This window comes from Trachurus trachurus (genome assembly GCF_905171665.1).
Source record: "Trachurus trachurus genome assembly, chromosome: 18".
Classification (NCBI taxonomy): Eukaryota; Metazoa; Chordata; class Actinopteri; order Carangiformes; family Carangidae; genus Trachurus; species Trachurus trachurus.
In genome coordinates, this window is record NC_139909.1 from 18,319,846 (window position 1) to 18,338,277 (window position 18,432).

At 40.8% G+C, this 18,432-nt stretch overlaps 1 protein-coding gene across 1 annotated transcript; it reads left to right on the forward strand.

The window, feature by feature from the left end:
- Positions 1-3,957: 3,957 nt before the first annotated feature.
- dthd1 (death domain containing 1) lies at positions 3,958-17,910 on the forward strand (the record flags this gene model as incomplete). Its single annotated transcript, XM_083993103.1, has 11 exons — positions 3,958-4,074; positions 5,688-6,099; positions 6,964-7,390; positions 8,640-8,970; positions 9,823-10,002; positions 10,397-10,656; positions 10,873-11,031; positions 14,375-14,664; positions 16,395-16,645; positions 16,750-16,807; positions 17,603-17,910. 11 exons carry the CDS (start codon positions 3,958-3,960, stop codon positions 17,908-17,910), a joined length of 2,793 nt encoding a protein of 930 aa, XP_083849229.1.
- Positions 17,911-18,432: the final 522 nt, after the last annotated feature.

Genomic DNA, 18,432 nt, shown 5'->3' on the forward strand with positions numbered 1-18,432 from the left:
TGAACCGGGCCAGCTGTTTGCTCCTGTTTTTGGTCATTATGCAAAGCTAAGCTTACCATCTGCTGGCTATATCTCAAGATCTACCACACTGACATGGGAGTAGTATTGATATTCTCATGCACCTTTGGCAATGTGGTAAACAAGGTTATTTCCCCACAGTGTCTATTCATTTTAAGCTTACCCTGGAAAGATTAGGATGTAGCATGTAGCAAACACACACAAGCACATTAACTAGACCTATATTTGCAACACCACTCCTGGCTGAAACGGCAGGAAACAGCAATAGCTATGAGGAAATAGCATGCCATTTTGTTAAGAGACTAAAGTTAAGGTCTGAGAAAAAAGGACTGCAAGGCCAGTATCTCACATATTTGTTAAAAAAACCTTTTTTTCTGCAACATTTACCAGACCAGAGTTTTAACACTCGCACTACACACTTCAGCACAGCAACATATAATAATAACCCTGCTAATGGAAAGCTGTTGTTGAAAGTCTGTTTGTTGCCAGCGCTTCAAAGTCGAGCTCTTTTTATATATTTATATCTATCACCATCTATCTCTCCCACGCAGTCTCCACATACACACTTGAAACTCACAGGAAGATACATCATCATCAACATCTTGTCATGTCCACTTCTCCTCTTTTGAGTACAGTACACAGGGGACGTGAAGTGTTACTTCTGCTTTCAAGTCAATACAATCTTGTGGCATGTGTTTTACTATGCGTGTGTGCGTGTTACCGACTGCTTTACAAGCACTTCACAGAATTAACATGAACAGAAAAAGCTCTGGTTCCTGTAGCAAATTCACATATGTAGATAGTACGGTATACATTCTCTTCCTCTATATGTGTTATTTTACAATCTAGTGTGCAAACCACAGCAGTGGTGGCACATGCGAGAGTCAAATGTGTGTTCATGTTCATATTTGGACACATACATCCATCACAATTTGGCAGCGGCATTCCTTTGCATTATTATTACCAAGCATGCAGGGACATAATTAAAACCCCTGGTCAACACATGACTGTATTAAGTCCTAATAATAGAGGCCTGCCCTGTACAATCTATCAGACCGGCCCAGCTGTGTATTGCAGTGTTAACATGCAGGGACCTGTGTTGGCCAACAGCCAGCACAAGCACACGCCGAAGCCTTCTCGCGCATTTGACCCGGCCTGCTCCACATCTCTTGGCTTTTAGCACTTCTACACCCACTCACACAAAACTGCATGCCAACACAAGCTACACACTTTCAACAAACATTATTAAGGGCTGGATATAGGAGTTTTTGATCCAAAGTGTCAAAGCCCCGCAGAGTGTAGATCAATAGCAGAGAAAGAGAATTTCATAAGATAAACAGCTTGCACACACATGCCACACGTGCATGGGAACATATGAAGTGGTGAGTGTGAGGACACCAAGAGATACCACTGGAGGAAACACAAACACACACACACACACACACACACACACACAAATAGATGTGCACAACTCTCTCACACACAATATGACAGCATTTATATTAGAGGAAAACAAAAACTATACTCGAGAACGTGGCCCCCAGCACAGGTGTGTAGTGTGTGAGTGTGTAGCCTACACCCGACTTCTGCAGAAGCTCAGGTATGTTTCATACAGGAGTGAGTCACAGCAAGCACGCCCATGCATGCACACAGACACACACATTTACTGTACCTAACACTTCTGCACATCCTTCTCCCAATCAAGGCTGGGCAAAGTCCAACATGTGCATTCCCTTCCTGGTTTGAGAGAAAAATAATAATAGCTATAATAATAAAATAAACACCCACAGTATGCAACTTTTTCCAAAGTTTAAATATTATATTATTTATAAACTTATAATAAATTGTTTTGAGGACAACCATCCACATACACATTCATTTAAGCATTAAATTGAAAAAAAAAATGTAAGTAACAGTTGTCTTTTTGACAGGAGACTGCCCATAGAAACCTGGCAGCAGCATCTGAAGCTCCCACCTGTGTCTTGTAGTAAACTAGTCCGTGTGTTTACATCAGCGTAGATAAACCTCAGGCAATGCAACGCAACAGACGCCACTTACAACACTTCCACACTATCTTTTTTTTTATCTAACTTAAGCTGGCGTTAAATCCAGCTTGTGACGAAAAGAAAAAACGCAACCGGTCCGGCGGCTGCTGCTGCTGACGTAACACGCCACCGTACGTCCGTTACTTTGCCCTAAACTTACCTACCGGTTAAAAAAACACTGCTTCATCCGCGGTGCCGTGTGCAGCTCCGTGTCCGTCACATTACACCTGCGCGTGTTGTGTTTTGTGTTGTGTTGTGTCCGTCCTCGAGCAGCGTGCTCTCTCTCACACACACACACACACCGCCTGTTTCCGTCCTCCTGTCTGGGCTTTTAGAGAGCAACTCCACGCCCATTTCAGCGCCAGCTACAGGGCCCTGAACTCAGCAGCAGGAGAAGCACCAGCACGGGCATGAATTTGCAGAAGTTACATCCTCACCTTGCCAACATTGTTCTTCTGTCGAGTGCGGCCAAAGCACCACAGCCTATGACAGTGTTAATGCGCCGCTGGACCTCGTTGCAACACCCACACTATATTAATCTGTTTTGAGCTGTGATTGTTCTCAATGAGCCTGTTTCCTCAGTGAAGACAGTGTGCAGGCTTGTGTGAGGCACTGGAGGGCAGCTCAGTGGAGCCACTTGTGATGTTTTTGCTGGGTATACATGCATGTCCCGGCTTGATCCGGAGGCCCCAGGCTATGTATTCAGCACAGACAGGAATGCATGAGGCATTGGTGGAAAGAGACTAGTACTTGTGCAATTTTCTTTTTACAATTTTTTCTTTTTTTTGTTTGTTTGTTTGTGCTTCCTACTCCATCACAGATTTAGTTACCTAGAATTTTTAAACAATGAATAATAAAAAGCTTGTAAAATACTGCACTTTGATCAAATGTTCAACTTTTTTAAAAGTCATAGTGTCATGAAATAGAAAGACAATTGCATATAAATAAATAACCTATGCATATTCAAATATAATAATAAAAAATGAAAATAAAATCACTATTCAAAATATATAAAAAATGTCCTGTCAATAATAAATATAGAAGACACTAGCTTGAACCTGTATTTATTACTATTATGATTGTCATCGAGTGTTCTTGTTGTTTTTTCTGACCTCTTACAAAAAGCAGTGTGTATGGTCACATTGCAGATGTTGGTGTAATCAAATAATTATGTTTTTGTCACCACTTTAATTGAAATTGTTAAAATAAGTCCAGTGTTTGAAATACAGACACATTTTGTGGGGGAAAAAAGAGAAAGCATCAGAATAAAAAATAATAAAAACACTTGAAGTACATGTCTCCATCAAAACATAACTAAACCTTTGTTTCAGCCCCACCATCTGTAATACACCACTAAGAAATTGTGTACCACATTTTTCACATGGATATTTGTTCTTAATAATGAATGAAATAGCAGAGTGTGGTTTTCAGAATCAGCCACATGATGGTGACAGAGAGCTACAGGACTGTGGCTTCCATGCAACAACAGCTCTAAAAGGCCTTTTTCATTGAAGATCATGAATAATATGAAGGGAGGAAGTTACTTTCAGGTAGTTTGACCTTTTGTAAATCTGTCATATGCTGTTTAACATATACAATATAGAGCTTGTATTCTTCCTGGACAAGCCTTCTCCTGTACATGAAATCTTAGTCCACTCCTGCTTGTTGGCTGTTAATCAGCATCTCTTGTTCAGTCACTGTTGGTGGTCGCAGCCATCCAGTCAAGATGCACCTGTTTGCTGGGTGCATGTCATGTTTCTTAGAAAACCCTTCACTACACTTTAAAGAGGAACTATGCAGGATTTTTAGCTTAACTACAATTTTACCTTAATTTATCAGCTTTGGAGTAATTGTGATGATTTAATAAATGACATGTAACCTTTTATGAGGGAGAATGGAGGCTCTCTGCCTTCCATTTAGCATCTCCTGGCTGAAAACCAACTTTGCAAGATCAGAGCGTCACCCTGGTGACCCAGCTCTCGTCTCTGCGCACCGCGACACCGACACGCCCGTAATCTCTTGTTTATGACAGATAAGACCACACAAATACATATCGTAGAACAAGCACACACATGCCTCAATGAGTCTTGGGTGGCCGTGACTCCAGTTCATCTTTGCCATCTTTGATTTGATTTGAAATCAGAAATCTAAAACCAGCGAGGCACTTTCACATATTATAAATGAAAAATATTATTTGCTTTTTGGTTCTATCTTTCTGGTTTTAAAAAAAAATGGCTGACCCTCTCTATGACTATGAAAAAGGGGAAAAAAACTGGTTAGGTGGGTCATCTCACTCTGATTACCCTACAGTTTGTACTATCAGCCACATGGTGGTGACAGAGAGCTGCAGAACTGTGGCTTGCATGCAACAAGTACATTTATGTTACAGCAAGCCATATTATCTTTACCTGCTTCTGTTTGAGATTCCCTCTGTTGTGCATGCTGTCTCATTGCCACAGGGGTTCCAGGTACTGTCACTTACATTTCTCTGTTAAATTATATTAAATTCAATAGCAAGAATTTAAACCCGAGTTTCCTTTGCACACCTTTTGTAAACCCATCCATCCTCTAATATACCACACCACCACATATACTACGATATGTGCAGACTTCATTACAAATCAAAGATTTTGATGAAAAACGGATCTTATAATAGTGTTAATTGCTTTACTCATAAGCAATCAAGTAGTCTATGAAGTACAAAAAGTTGGCTCCATCTTGACCCACTACATCATAAACAATGAAATGAATTTTGCACACGAAGGGGTATTTTCTGTGTTATGTGTAGCCTACTTTAACTTAATATTCAGACAATTTTGTGTATATTATGTTTGTACTTCAAATATAACATTTTAACTGCAGCTTTTACAACTTGAATAGAGTACTTTTAGATTGTGGTATACTTCAGTGCAGGATCTTCATGCTTCCTCTACTGTCTCTGAACTGTAAAATCAGGAATTAGACTGAAAACACATCAAATGGAGCTACACACAGCGTTTATGCTCCTCTGTATTTCAGTACAACCCTCTAAAGCCAAAGTGTAATTCTGCCATCTTGCTCAACGTGATATTTCTGGTATTTAGAATATTAATGGTATGCAAAATCCCTTGTTGAATCACATTTTTTGGACGATTCAGGAAGGAGTGGGCGAAGTTAAAGAGCTGACGTATTTTACTGTCTGGACTTACAAGCAGTAAAATGAGTGACAGAAGAATAGAGGAGAGGGATGAGATGTCTGGAAGACAGCAGTCTGTCTTCCTGTGAATCTTTTGCTGTGTGGCTCCTCTTTTGTCTCTCCCTGCCCCGCCTCCAGGGGTCGCCTTGGCAACATGTTTTACTGCTGGCAGCCATATAAATACAGCATTGGCTCCTGTAAACTGGGATAGCTGTGCACAGCAACACTCAATGCCAAGGACACAGTGAACTAGCAAGATTCAGCTTCAAATTGAAAAGGAGGTATACAAGAGAATACAATGGACTTTCAGCATTTATTAAACATTATTCGCCAATATTTTGTTAAAGGAGTAAAAAAATTACCTTTGCTAACTTGAACATGATTTGAAGAGGGGGCAGGAAACAGGCCAGATTAAACACTCGTGACTCTTAACATGTTGTATTTTTCAGCTCGGCGTGGACGAGAATCTGCATGTGAATAAACAGATGGATGACGCTGAGTCTCTTCACGGCTGGACGGAGGAGGACGGTCTCCCTTACATGACAATGGAAACTACTGAGAGAGGATCCACCAATCAGCACAAGCAAACGACGGGTGGGCCGCTGCACGCTGGAGAAATACAGGGAGGTAGTGAAGGAAGGATGCTCGGTCCAGCAGAGGAGGATGAAAGAAGAGGAACGAGTGCAGATGGAAGGCAGGTGGAGAGAGATTGCAGGCAAAAAGTTTTGCGAGTGCTGAAGGAGATGGGTGTTTTTCACTCAGAGAGAGTGACAGCGTGGAGAGAAGCTCTCAGAGAGTGTGCCTCCATGTTCAACAAGTGTCCACCAGGGGGCAGCGATCAGCAGTATGCATCTGCAACAGGTATGGAAGATGATCCCACTAATAGATTTCTTCCACAGAAGTTAGACCATTTAAAAAACACATAGATTTTAGAAGTCTTTGAAATGCCTTTGTATGGAAATGATTAAAAGATTTAGTAAGTGGGAAGGAATGGTGTTGTAGAAACTGAAAGAAATGTCAGTGGATGTTTACATATGAGCATGAAAAGGAATTTACAAATGCATTTGTGGAGTAGGTTCATTACTTTTAATTATCGGTGCATGTTGTTTTGAGATCAGCGGGGCAGAGACGTGAGCTGCTCAGTGAACACAACGGAGGTGAACAGTACTGGTCCCCTGACCCTCATCAAACTCATCAAATACACAATCCAACAACTCCAAAACACTTTTGTGGGGAAGTTGTGACCTGCACATTTGCCACGCTATGAAATAATCATATATGTAACATTACAACACAAGAAGCAATAACTACTTGTGCTTTTGAAATCACTCTGCCCCGTAGTTGTGTCTGGAATGTAGTTCCGGCTGCATTTGCCTCGAAAACAACTCTGTCTCGTAATGTTAAAGTATTATTTCATAGCGTGGTGAATGTGCAGGTCACAACTTCTCCACCAGAGCGTTTTGGAGTTGTTGGACTGTGTTTTTTATGAGTTTGATGAGGGACAGGGGACCTGTACCATTCACCTCCATTGTGTTATCTGAGCAGCTCTGATCTCAAGACAACATGCACCAATAATTAAAGGTAATGAACCTATTCCTATGGCAATAGGCAAATTTGCCAAAATGTTGAACGATCCCTTTAAATGAAAAGTGTACATCCTCTAAGTAGTTTTGTGACTCAGTGAAACATAATGTGTTATATAGCATGTGTGTTTGTTTGTTTCAGAGCCAGAATGTAAAGCCATGCCATGTTCAGACTCCCTCAGAGATAGTTTTCACAGCGTAGTGGAGGATACGGAGAAAATTATGCAGAAACTTAGCACGATCATCACCAAACTGGATGAAAAGATTCTCCATCTATCTGAAAAAGAAGCCACGAGTGTGGACTCAGCAGCACCTCAGGAAACCAGAGAGCCAGAGACCTCAGCACAACCTGATAACACAGGGCCGACGACAGACACTGAACAAACACCAGACTCCAGACCGCAGAAAGACGCTGAGAAAGAACTGGAGGTCAAAGGTCAAGTGAGTGATAATGAGGAGTGTGTTTCTCCAGTGAGTCAAACTGATTTACAGAGGGAGACAGAAAATAATGAAGAAAGAATAAATGTCAAGGGCAAAGAAGAAGCAAGGAGTGAATGGATCACAGTGGGGTAAGTTAACAAAGTCATTTAGATTCAGTTTTCGTCTTTTGTTTTCCACTTAGGCTGGTAATTAATCTTATTGTCAATTCTCATTAACATTGTTTATGCCCTGTGCTTCATTTTATTCAAATGTAGTCAAACTTAAGCCAGTATACTTTGCTATACTACTTCTTATGCATTAGAATTATAGCATTATTGCAGTTTCCTGTAAAATCTGCACTAATGCAGATTCCTGTAGATGAGTAATTTTGGCAACTACCAGCGATTTCTAAGACATGTCAAGTCCTCTTGCTTATAAAAACAGCTGTTCACCACTGGGGCCAGCTTATGAGTCTGGACATGATTTGATTGGGTTTCAGTCATGTGACATTTTTTGTTGTGCGCACCATCTTGAGGACCTAGGCGCAGCTACGATGAAGGATGTCTCAGTCGAAAATAGCTCACCTAACTGCTGACAAAAAGCAACGGTGTCTACAAAAAAATGTATACTTCAAGTTTCGATCCGTATTTACTGTGTGGGCCCCTAAAGCTACTAAAACTAAGTTTTGCGGGTGATCAACCAAGATTAACTGCCTAATTGACAGCTAATTATAAGGCTTATGAGTGAAAAAATTAACTTGAGATGTAATGTTGATCAAAATACGACTTTTATCGATTCATAAATTGAATCATTTAGTGCATCTGCAGGTCTGGTTACTGCTCCACTGTTTTGCTAACCCTCCTCTCGGTCGTGTGCAGAAATTACAGACCGTAATTAATCAGAATGCAACATTCAAGTAGAGCCTTGTAATTAAAAAAGTTAATCCACTCTTTTTTTGAGACTTGTTGTCACACTCATGGCATGACAGATAAACAGCCTGTTGCAAGTCGGTCCTAAAGATGGTGCTGCGACCGCTGCGTGACGTCACATGAAATCTATGAATAGAAGCAAACTCTTTCTCTCAGTGCTTTATCACAAGGTGCACACATTTTGACCTCTTGGTCTCTTCATAGCTGCTTGTTTCCTACAGTTCACCGTCAGGTCAGTGCCTATATTTGTCCAAACGCCAAACAAATCCTGAAAATTCAGATCAGAGGGACGGGCCAAGTCTGGGAGAAGCTGATATGGAAAATGTGTGTTCTACAGATTTTTGTTCTATGTCAGAAATGTTGCTTGAAGATAATATTTCTGCTACAAAATCTACGACTCACATCATTAAAAAATAATGAAATACTGTAAAACAATCAGTGCACATGTGTGTTTTGAAATAACATCTAGGCTCACTGGGAAAATGGAGGACAGCCAGTCAAACGTACCTGATGCGTGCTTCATCAGAGCACCCGTGGGTGCGGCCGAGGCGTTGAGGTGTGAAGCGGCCGACGCCTTCGGCTGCCTCATGGTGACCGGCTCAGAGGAGCTGATCAGCAGAGTGATCAGGGTCAAAGTTCAAGGCAGCGCCAACCTCCACTTCCCCGTGACCGTGGCTGTGCCTTTCTGCGCACGTTACCGTGGCAACTACAGGGACGTCGCTGTCAAGATAGTGGACGGGGAGAGGAGGGCCAGCTACATGACTCCTGTCACAACAGAGGGCACATATGGAGGACTTAGGGTAAAGTTTCACATCACATATACTATTGTTGGAAATTCCATTAACAACACTGTCATTTTTTGATTCTATTGATTTCTTGACTTCCCATTCTCATGACAAACTTAACGAAACAACAAACAAACCTATAAAGCAGTCACATAAAAATACAGCACAGCATAATAATACAGGCATAAATAAAACTTGACTAGTCACATACTTCCTGTTTTGACTATGGTGCTGAGGGAGCGCAATGACGCCATTGTTTCCACATTTCTTGTCAATTATTTCAAGCTTGGAGCGTGCAGGCTCTGGGGATCCATATCCATCCTGTTGGGTCTCATGCCTGTTTGAAACAAATATAAACACAGTGGTGAGTTTGCAATGGAAAACATTTTTCTGACCTGCTTTTCATTGGTTTTTATTTTGAATGTTTGAATGTTTCAAAATAAAAACCAATGAAAAGAAGGTCAGAAAAATATGTACCTTAAAAGTCCATGGGAAGACTTTACTTTAGCTCTGCCCTGTCTTTTATACGTTTAAGTCTAAATTTAATTGGAAAAGTGTGGCGGTTTTAGATGACAAAGTCAGCTGTATTGATTATCCACGTAGAAACATGTTATTGTAACATGTAATTTATAACTGGAAACTCTTCCCTTGAATTCACAGTTATTGACACAAACACTTGGAACTCTTTCCCCTAACAACTTTGTGATATCAAAAACCATCTTAAAATCCATTCTTATGAAAGCAATTGCAAGCTTGAACTTAAAGCCAGACTAAAAATCAGTGTAACATTGTTGTCTCCCAGAAACAGAGTCTATAATTGAATCATGCTTCAGCTGAAAATGATTGTAACATTTATGTCTTCATCAGGGCTCATTTGCAGAAGTGAGGGTGTACTCCCTGGGTGTCTTTGCAGTTGTTTCCTGTCTAAAAAGGGAAAATTACACCGTTCCCAGACGGGGTTTGTCACTCAAGCTCCCCATGGACCCCCGCATTTGTCTCAACTACCTCCCAGGAGCCTTCACTGCTCCAATAATGGTACAAACCATGGTATGGAGCAGGTTTAAAGTGATCTTATCAATCTTTCTCCCATTTCACTCTTAATACAAGCATGGTTTATAAGAAATAATTGATCTACACAGCATAATTGTTAAGGATTGAGAGTTGGGTAAAACATGATAAGGGAACGGGACATAAAAAGCAAGAGAGAGAAGGTGAGAAAAAAATACACAGCTGCGTGCTATTTGAATTGACTTCTGAGTCCAATCATCTCTTAACTAACTACGCCACAGCAGATTGTTGTTTGATCTCGTTTGACGTCTCCTACTCAGACAAAAACAGCCTGATTTCAGTGGGGTGAGGAATATATTTTCATATCACAGAGCGTCTTTGTCTAAACTGCTGCCTAAATAATGCAGAACAGCTGTTTCCTGATCTGCCTCAGATCCAGCCGTTAGACTCCATCCTCCTGGCCGCCGTCAAGTCCAGGAGCGACGTCTATTATTCGGTGGTGTCTACGAGCCCACTCCTCTACCTCACCCACCCGACCTCGCAGCCCCTGAGACGACCCCTCACCGTCACCCTGCCCTGTCCCCCCAACCCTGAGAGAAAGAGGAAGATAAGGGGACAGGGGGAAGAGACAGAGCATCGCCACGCCTGCTCTGTCTCCTCAGCATCCGATCAACCTGCTTATCACACAATGAGGTGAGATGTGTTCGTCTTAATGAAACCATCTGTGGTTTAAAGTAGGGGGCTACAGATACTGGTGAAATTTCCATTTTCTTCCATGTTTTGATTTTACTTATTTACATTTCTGAGGGTTTTTAATTTTCAGCACTAACAACACAATGCATTATTACAGTACATTCTCCTATTGAAAGGAAACAAAGGCTCTTACACTGGTTTTGACATCTCTGTCAGGACTCTGGGAGACTGTTTGAAGTCCCGAAAGGAGACGTCCAGCGAGCAGCTGATTGTTCTGGGATCAAGGGACAAACAGTGGAGCGTCCTGGAGAAAGTCACAGTCAGAAACCAACAGAACGGACTGGCTTCGTTTGAGCTGACAGAGAATTTTGACAGGTTTGTAACATCATGTTTTCCCATTGCAAAATAATCACCTGATACAATTAGTGTAAATAGTCTTGATAATAAACAATCCACACATTTTCAAGAATCAAAATGAAACACATGACATACATCAAGAGGACTGCAAAGACACAACACAGCATTTGCCTACAGACACACTGTGCACAGAATCAGAGTAGGAGATTGGATCCACTAAAAAGCCGATAACCTTAATTATGTACTTAATCAAAGGACAGGCAATAGTTTAGGAGCTGAGTTTTGACTCCAGTGTAATGGCAATGAGACATCAGATATATATGACATTATTTAAACCAAATACCACATATTAAATATTGGAATTACACAATCAATTGAAAAGCTAACAAGGAGCTGTGGTGAGGCGGGGGCAAGGTCGTATTAGAAACACTAATGAAGAGCGATGCTCTGATCCAGCTGGAGGCTGCAGAGATACTTGGTTACACTAAATTAGATATAAAAGCCCGAATGATTCTCTCCAGATTGGAAATTATTCAGAACCTGTTCTCATCAAGCATGAATACATTTAGTTTATTTTGGTTGTATTATCAGTCTGGGAATTGCATATGATTTGACATTTGTCAGGTTTTATGAAGTCAGTATTAGCATCAACAGCTTTTTATTCCCCTTTAGAGCTTCAGGCATTGTGTTCAGCACACAAGAGGTTATAGTGTGTCCACTGAGTCGTGTTACTTACCACAGTGGCTCAGTGTTTAAAGGTGACGAGATGTGCCAACTAAACCAGGGCTAGCTGGTTAGCATGCTATCTGGACTGTTGGTGAGTAAAGGAGTTAAGTTTGATGTTGAACTAGCATCATTTTTTTTCATCATTCTTTGGAGAGCTGTTAAAGGGGAACTATGCAAGATTTAAGACTTTGCAAGAACAGCCTCGGAGTAATTGTGATGTAGGCTATAAGTTGTTATGACAGTGAAAATATGCACTCCAAAACTGTAGGGGGAGCTCCTTGGAGAAAAAAACAACCAAAACAGCAAAAAAAAGTGACTGGACTTGCATAACAAAACTTACAAATAGCTCCTCTGAACTGTTTATTCTGATTGTATCTATGGCTAACACTACTTAGTGGTTGTGTTGTTTCAACTTCCAACTGAACAAGACAATAGCACAAAGTGCGATGTGTGGCAGAAACATCCAAAGAAGGACGACAGACAGCGCAGACAACCCCAGGGTCAGATGAGTCGGGCAACATTCATTTTTAGCAGAATGCGTCTCAGGTTTAGCGTCGAATTGATTGATTTGTCCATCCACAAGAAGCACAATCTGCAAAACACACAGCAAAATATTTTTTTAAATGTTACAAAGAGGTGTCCCAGATAACGTGCAGGGATGCTGAACTTATCATTTTCTTACTACGTCTCCTTGTTCCTGAGCTGTAGTGCTGAAGTCCACCAGCCACTGCAGCAGATTTGCAGGACTGTAGTTTGTTAGTTTTCTCCTTTTGTCTCCCATACACAGCGTCACTATGGGCTGGCTGCTCACACCCCAAATCAGGATGTAGTAAATCCTGTGTCTGACCACAGAACAGAAATATACTTTTATACACACTGCATATTAGTAGAATGGGTTTCATTTCCTGTTTGTACCTTTTTGCTGACATGCAGTTGACAGACATTGACTCCAGGTTCACACGTCTCTCAGGGGAACTCGGAAACTGCATTAATCTCATGAATTCATGTTGCATTGCTTCAAGGAGATCGTTGAGACTGAAACACAAACGGAACAGTAAACACTTTTTCTGATTGTTAAATATACAAAAGATGATGGTAATATGTGAATAAGAGTAACCTCTCAGTGAAGTACAGCCTCCTTCGTTTTCGTTTAGCCAAAGAGTTCACCTGCAAAATACAGAAAGTCTAAAAAATTGTATCTAATCTGTATTTTAGCAAAAAAATATGGGAAATTATTATTTTTTTTTTAACTTGTTTCTCACAACATGCACTGGTTGTCTGAGGCCCATGAGTCCGATGAGTGTGTTTGACAAACGCAGCAGCTTAGCAGGGTCCTGGGCCGTCCTCACAGCAACGTCCACACACAGGCTACCAGCAGTGACTGTCATCAGGAGCCCCCCAACCACATAGAGGAGGTAGAAGACATTGGCCCTGCTTAAAGAGAGAGAGAGAGGAAGAGAAACAAACATTTATGGAGGGAGGGTTACTAAACAGCTCTTTGTGAAGTCTTTGGAAATGCTTACCTGTGGACTATCAGCTCTGGTGGAAGTTTTAACATGGAGAGGTTTGTGCTGGAACAACTCTGCCTCTGATGATGCTAGGACAAGAAGTAGACCTATGTCAAATTTAAACATTTTTCTGTGTACAATGTATTCATTTCCTAATCTGATTAAGTATTTATTGAAAAGACATTAGAGTGAAACCTTATGATTACCCCTCACTGTAGAAACTATGATGAGAATATACACAAGATACGTCCAGCTCCTCAAAGAAAAATGGGTTCTCATTGAGTTTTACTGGTCCAAAAATATGGAGCATTGTCGTCATGTGACGTTTAGCTAAAAGGTCATTAAATAAAAGTCTGTTTGCTTCTCTACAATGAAAAAGAAACAATAATTGAATATTTTGTTCTATTAAATCTTCAACCTTATGTTAGTTTGCGTCACTACCCCTGACCATACATACTGTATCGAGGCAAATACTGTAGCCTACCCTTTACCATTCCCATGACAAACATAAACAAAAAAACAAAAAACAAAACCCAAATGTAATCTACAAAGATAAGATGTGATTTTATTGAATCCTATCATATGTTAGGAACATGAACTCACCACTCATACGACTCCTGTCCCTCCTCTCTTGTGTTTGAATGTCAGAGGTATGTTCCTGCAGGACAGCATGAAGAGAGAATGAAATGTGAAGTGCTACAACAGACTTAGAACAAGCTTTTCTTTACATAAGGGGTTTAAGAGAAAGGCAGTATGGATAAAGGGGAGGGAAATGCTTTGAATTCCAGGCTTTAGGATTTCTGTCAGATCATACATTTATGGTTAAAGAGTTAATACATCTCTGAAGAAATAGGCAATGAAATAGCAATAGAATAAATTGTGAACTCTTCCTTTAATGAGGAAAGACCCTCATTATTTCACTTCTGAGTTATAATTCTTATCTAAAACAGCTCTCCTTAGGGATAATATGTGCAGTAGGTAATATGGATTCTTTATTCTGCCTTAAGTGCATTAAGTCTCTATTCATCCTAGTGATAACAGACTCATCTCTCTTCCCTCTTATTCAACCACAATCTAATCTTCTCACTGAGCTCCACTTCTTAACTTTAACCACCGCTCTGTTTCAGACTGCTGCTGGTTCGCCTCCTCTCCCCGCTGCAGCCTTGTCATCTCACCTGCCTGGCGGAGGAGCTGGAGGAGTCGGTCGGCTGCCACGCGGTCACCGTCGTCCTCCAGCACAGGCCAGGTGAGCCCCACGCCGTCCTGGTGGCCGTCCTGCCCAGCCGAGACCTCAGCTGGGAGCTGAGCAAGCTGCGAGCTCAGGGCTACGGCGGCCTCATGGAGACCTCATCAGACATCTCCATGTGTGAAGGAGACCAGCTTCTGCTGCGCTTCAGTGGCAACATCACCTCCACAGGTGGGATATGAAGCTGAGGTACCACAGGCCTATGACAGAAATATCCACATTTGATTCTCCTTTGGTGTCTGTTTTTCTCTCTCAGTCCTTCACTTTGTTCCAGACTTAAAACTATTAGGTAGTTTCTAATAGGGATGCAAGATATCAATACAGATAATTATTGGCCTGATATTTGCTGAATACACAGAGAAGATAATGATATTAGTAGACTAAAGCCAATTTTTAGCCAACATCGTCTTGACTTTGCCAATTTACTGTCTGTTTGCCCCCTAAGTTGATTTGAAACAATAAGTGTTGATTTTTGTATAGTCATTTTTGTTGTGATGTCGGTTATATTGTTTGTTTAAGTCAAAGACAGAGAGCTCTTCATCTTTACTCACTACTGTACATCTTAACCTTTCTAAATGTTATCGGTTATCAGCATTGGTTATGAGAAGCAGGAAGTTATTGATTATTATCGGTGGAAAAAAAGAGTTTCTAAGCCACCCACAGTCCTAATAAACCTCTGACACATCATCTAGCTCCAAACACAAAACAACAGATAAATCAGAATTATTTTGGAGATTATCTGATATTACATCCAACACCAGCATCAGATCAAAATGTAACTTATCTAATATAAAAGTTTGTATAGTGAATCCTGCAAAACTATCAAAATCCCCATCAGCATTGTTCACACCTAGAATCAAGCTAATCTCAAATGTTAACATGATAGCTGTCTAACTAGGCTATGACACATAATAAAAGCAGAACCACCACATAACTCAGCCCAGACAAAACAGTTTGCTACAACGTTAAGCAAACAGTGCTATTTGCAACTACTTAAATTTTACTTAAAATATATAGCCTATTGTTAGGTGAACACATTATAGCATTGGGGGCACAAAACCTACAAAACCTACACAATAAACAATGTGTAATTGCTAGGTATTAAAGTCAATTAAATAATTACGTAAATAAGAGATTACAGTATGTACCCTATGTTTGTTTTGGCACATTAGTGTTTAACTCAAAACACAGTCTCATTGAACAGCTGTTGCCTTTTATGGTAGATTCTTTATTACCACTTTATTCATCCAATTAGGCTACCTTTCTCTAGTCTGTACAAAGGTAGGCTATATTTCCTGTGGGACCATTTACCCTTAAACCCCTTGACAAGACTCATGCAATAAGTTTTTGTATTGTATTATTTTGGACGTATCATCCATATAAAAGTTTTGCTGTTGAATTTACAGCATCACCTAGAAAGAAAAACTAATGTTTCACAAAAGACTTAGGCTACACATCAGAATCTGATATATACTGTAGTGTATACAGATCTTGAAAATCAACAAAACTTACTAAAAAAGTGAAGTTAAAACCTGTAGTTTGTAAATTTGCTCATGCATGCAGCCGAAGCCACAGTGAGTCATAAAACAGTTCTTTCTATTGTTGGGGAAGCCAGACAGTTGCAAATACCTGACTCAGGTCTAAACAGGTTTGTGTTCCTGATGCTTGTTGCCACATAACTGAATACAACAGACTGTATAATGAAGATATTGAATTATATGTTTGAACAGGCAGCTATCAGTGTGTTCGTACCATATCAGTGTCTTCCCTTCAACCTTAATGTTTTTTTAATTTATATACTGGACTTGGGTTTGGTTTAGTAGGTTTTTTTTAGGGTGCACGTTTGAATTAATTTTGGATTGAATTGGATTTTAACTGTAAATATTCTTCTTTTGCAATAGGAAATCAAAACAAGCAAAATGACTTCCCACACGAGCGAGTCACCTTCCACAGCCAGCGCATGAATCACCTCCTCGTGCACCTAACTGAGGTGGACCCATTTGGGAACTACAGCTCCCCTCACTACAAGGGGACGGCCGTGTTTTACAAGGTGAGCAGAGGTGAGCTGGAGTGGCGAGGGGACGCTGCCGTCCCGAGGGACGCAAAGCTCCTGGCGGATCCCGTGTGTAAGCTGTCTCTGACTTTACCCAAGGTGAGGAAGCACTCACAGAGAAACTCAACATTATACTAGAAGTGAAAACTTCGACCTTCACAATGAAAGAATGTTCTTGCATATTTCATTGTGTTTCATCTCAGAAGGTGAGAAGCATTAGTCGTCCCATCACAGCCAGAGTGAAGTTATGTGCAGAAACAGGTGGGCGAAGTGTCTTTTATCAATCACACATGCATGCATACTTCATTTTATCTACTAGAGAGTTATTTCTGTCATGGCTCTTCTCACAGTATTTTTCTGCACACTTCATTTTATTTTGAAATCTGAACTGCAGATTTTAACAGCCGTGATCCTGCCTATTGCTTTAACCAGGGCCGCTGCTAGGAATTCTGGGCCCCCTGAAAGAATACTGACGTCGGCCCCCATCCCCTGACTTTTCATCGCTACTTTTTTGATTGACTGTGTATAAGAGGAATTTAGTCACAAAAAGAATTGTTTTTTTGTGGGCGCTACTGGGCTGTGGGCCCCTAGAATTGTCATCACCTTTCTCACGGCAACGGCCCTGGCTTTAACACTAATCAATAATTTAGTATTAGCAAGAGTTCATTTTCAGTTATTTCCTGTTAATAATTTTGTGTATTCATTTTTTTGTCTTTTTTCCCTCTTTGTTGGGAATTGTCCTTGGCTTGCAATAGTCTTTGTCTTCTTGTTGTTTCCATTTAAATTAAAAATGCAAAATATGGTTATAAAAATTTAAAATATCTGTAAAACTGGAGATTTTTGCAGATTAAACTGCACATTTCATATGTTTCAATTTTTAAAGACCTCACAACAATAACAAAAAGGCTTTTTCAGCCAACTCATTGCATCAATTTGATTATTTTTGCATACATTTGCCATATTTTGATAAATATCACTAAGTACCTTTGATGTTGTGAACATTATTTCAACCACATTGCTCATTCCTCCATCATTCATCTCTTGCCCACCCACCAGATTCCCTGCCAGACTCTCTTCTCCTCTGGCTGGCCGGGGAGCTCTCAGAGGAGGAAGTGGCCCTGCTGGCTCTCTCCCTGCGTCTCCGGCGCAGCGCTGCTCAACTGGTGAAGCTCCGGGCCGGTGACAGCCTGTCCGCCCAGGCCTTCCACATCCTGGCCGTGTGGAGGAGGGCGCTGCCGGCCGCCCCGCACCAACCCAGGGCCTCTCAGCTGGCTCACTGCTTGGCCAAGAGCGGCAGGCCGGATCTGGCCAGGGAGCTGCTCCTGCGACAGGCTGCAGCCACCAGACAGAGCTCCCTGAAATAAAGAAAGTTGAAGAAAAGAAATCAACACTGAATTTTATATGGGTGCTAAATGTAGTTGTAGTGGTCTGTTTGAGCCACAAGGGGTCAGCATTGATCTGTGCTCTCCCTGTGAAGTTACTGGTTCTTGACAGGTGACCCTTTAAAAAAAGATGCTATATATTTACTTGCCATCATAGTTGATTATGTTCATGAATTATAGTTAGATGAACTAAAAAACGTGTAATTTCACTAAGTTTTACCTCAAACTATGCTTTGCAATGCAATAAATGTGATCAATCTAAATAGTCTATACACAAACACAGATACATATCAACAACACAGTTGAATTCATGCTTCTATAAAACTAAATAAAATAGATACAAACCAGTTTTTTATCTGGCTTGAGTAGATACATAAATTGTAGTTTTTATATCTAAACACTGAGCAGGGCCGTTGCTAGGAATCCTGGGGCCCCTGAAAGAATACTAAAGTGGGCCCCTGACTTTTCCACTTGTTTTTCTTAGACTACATACAGTACAGGCCA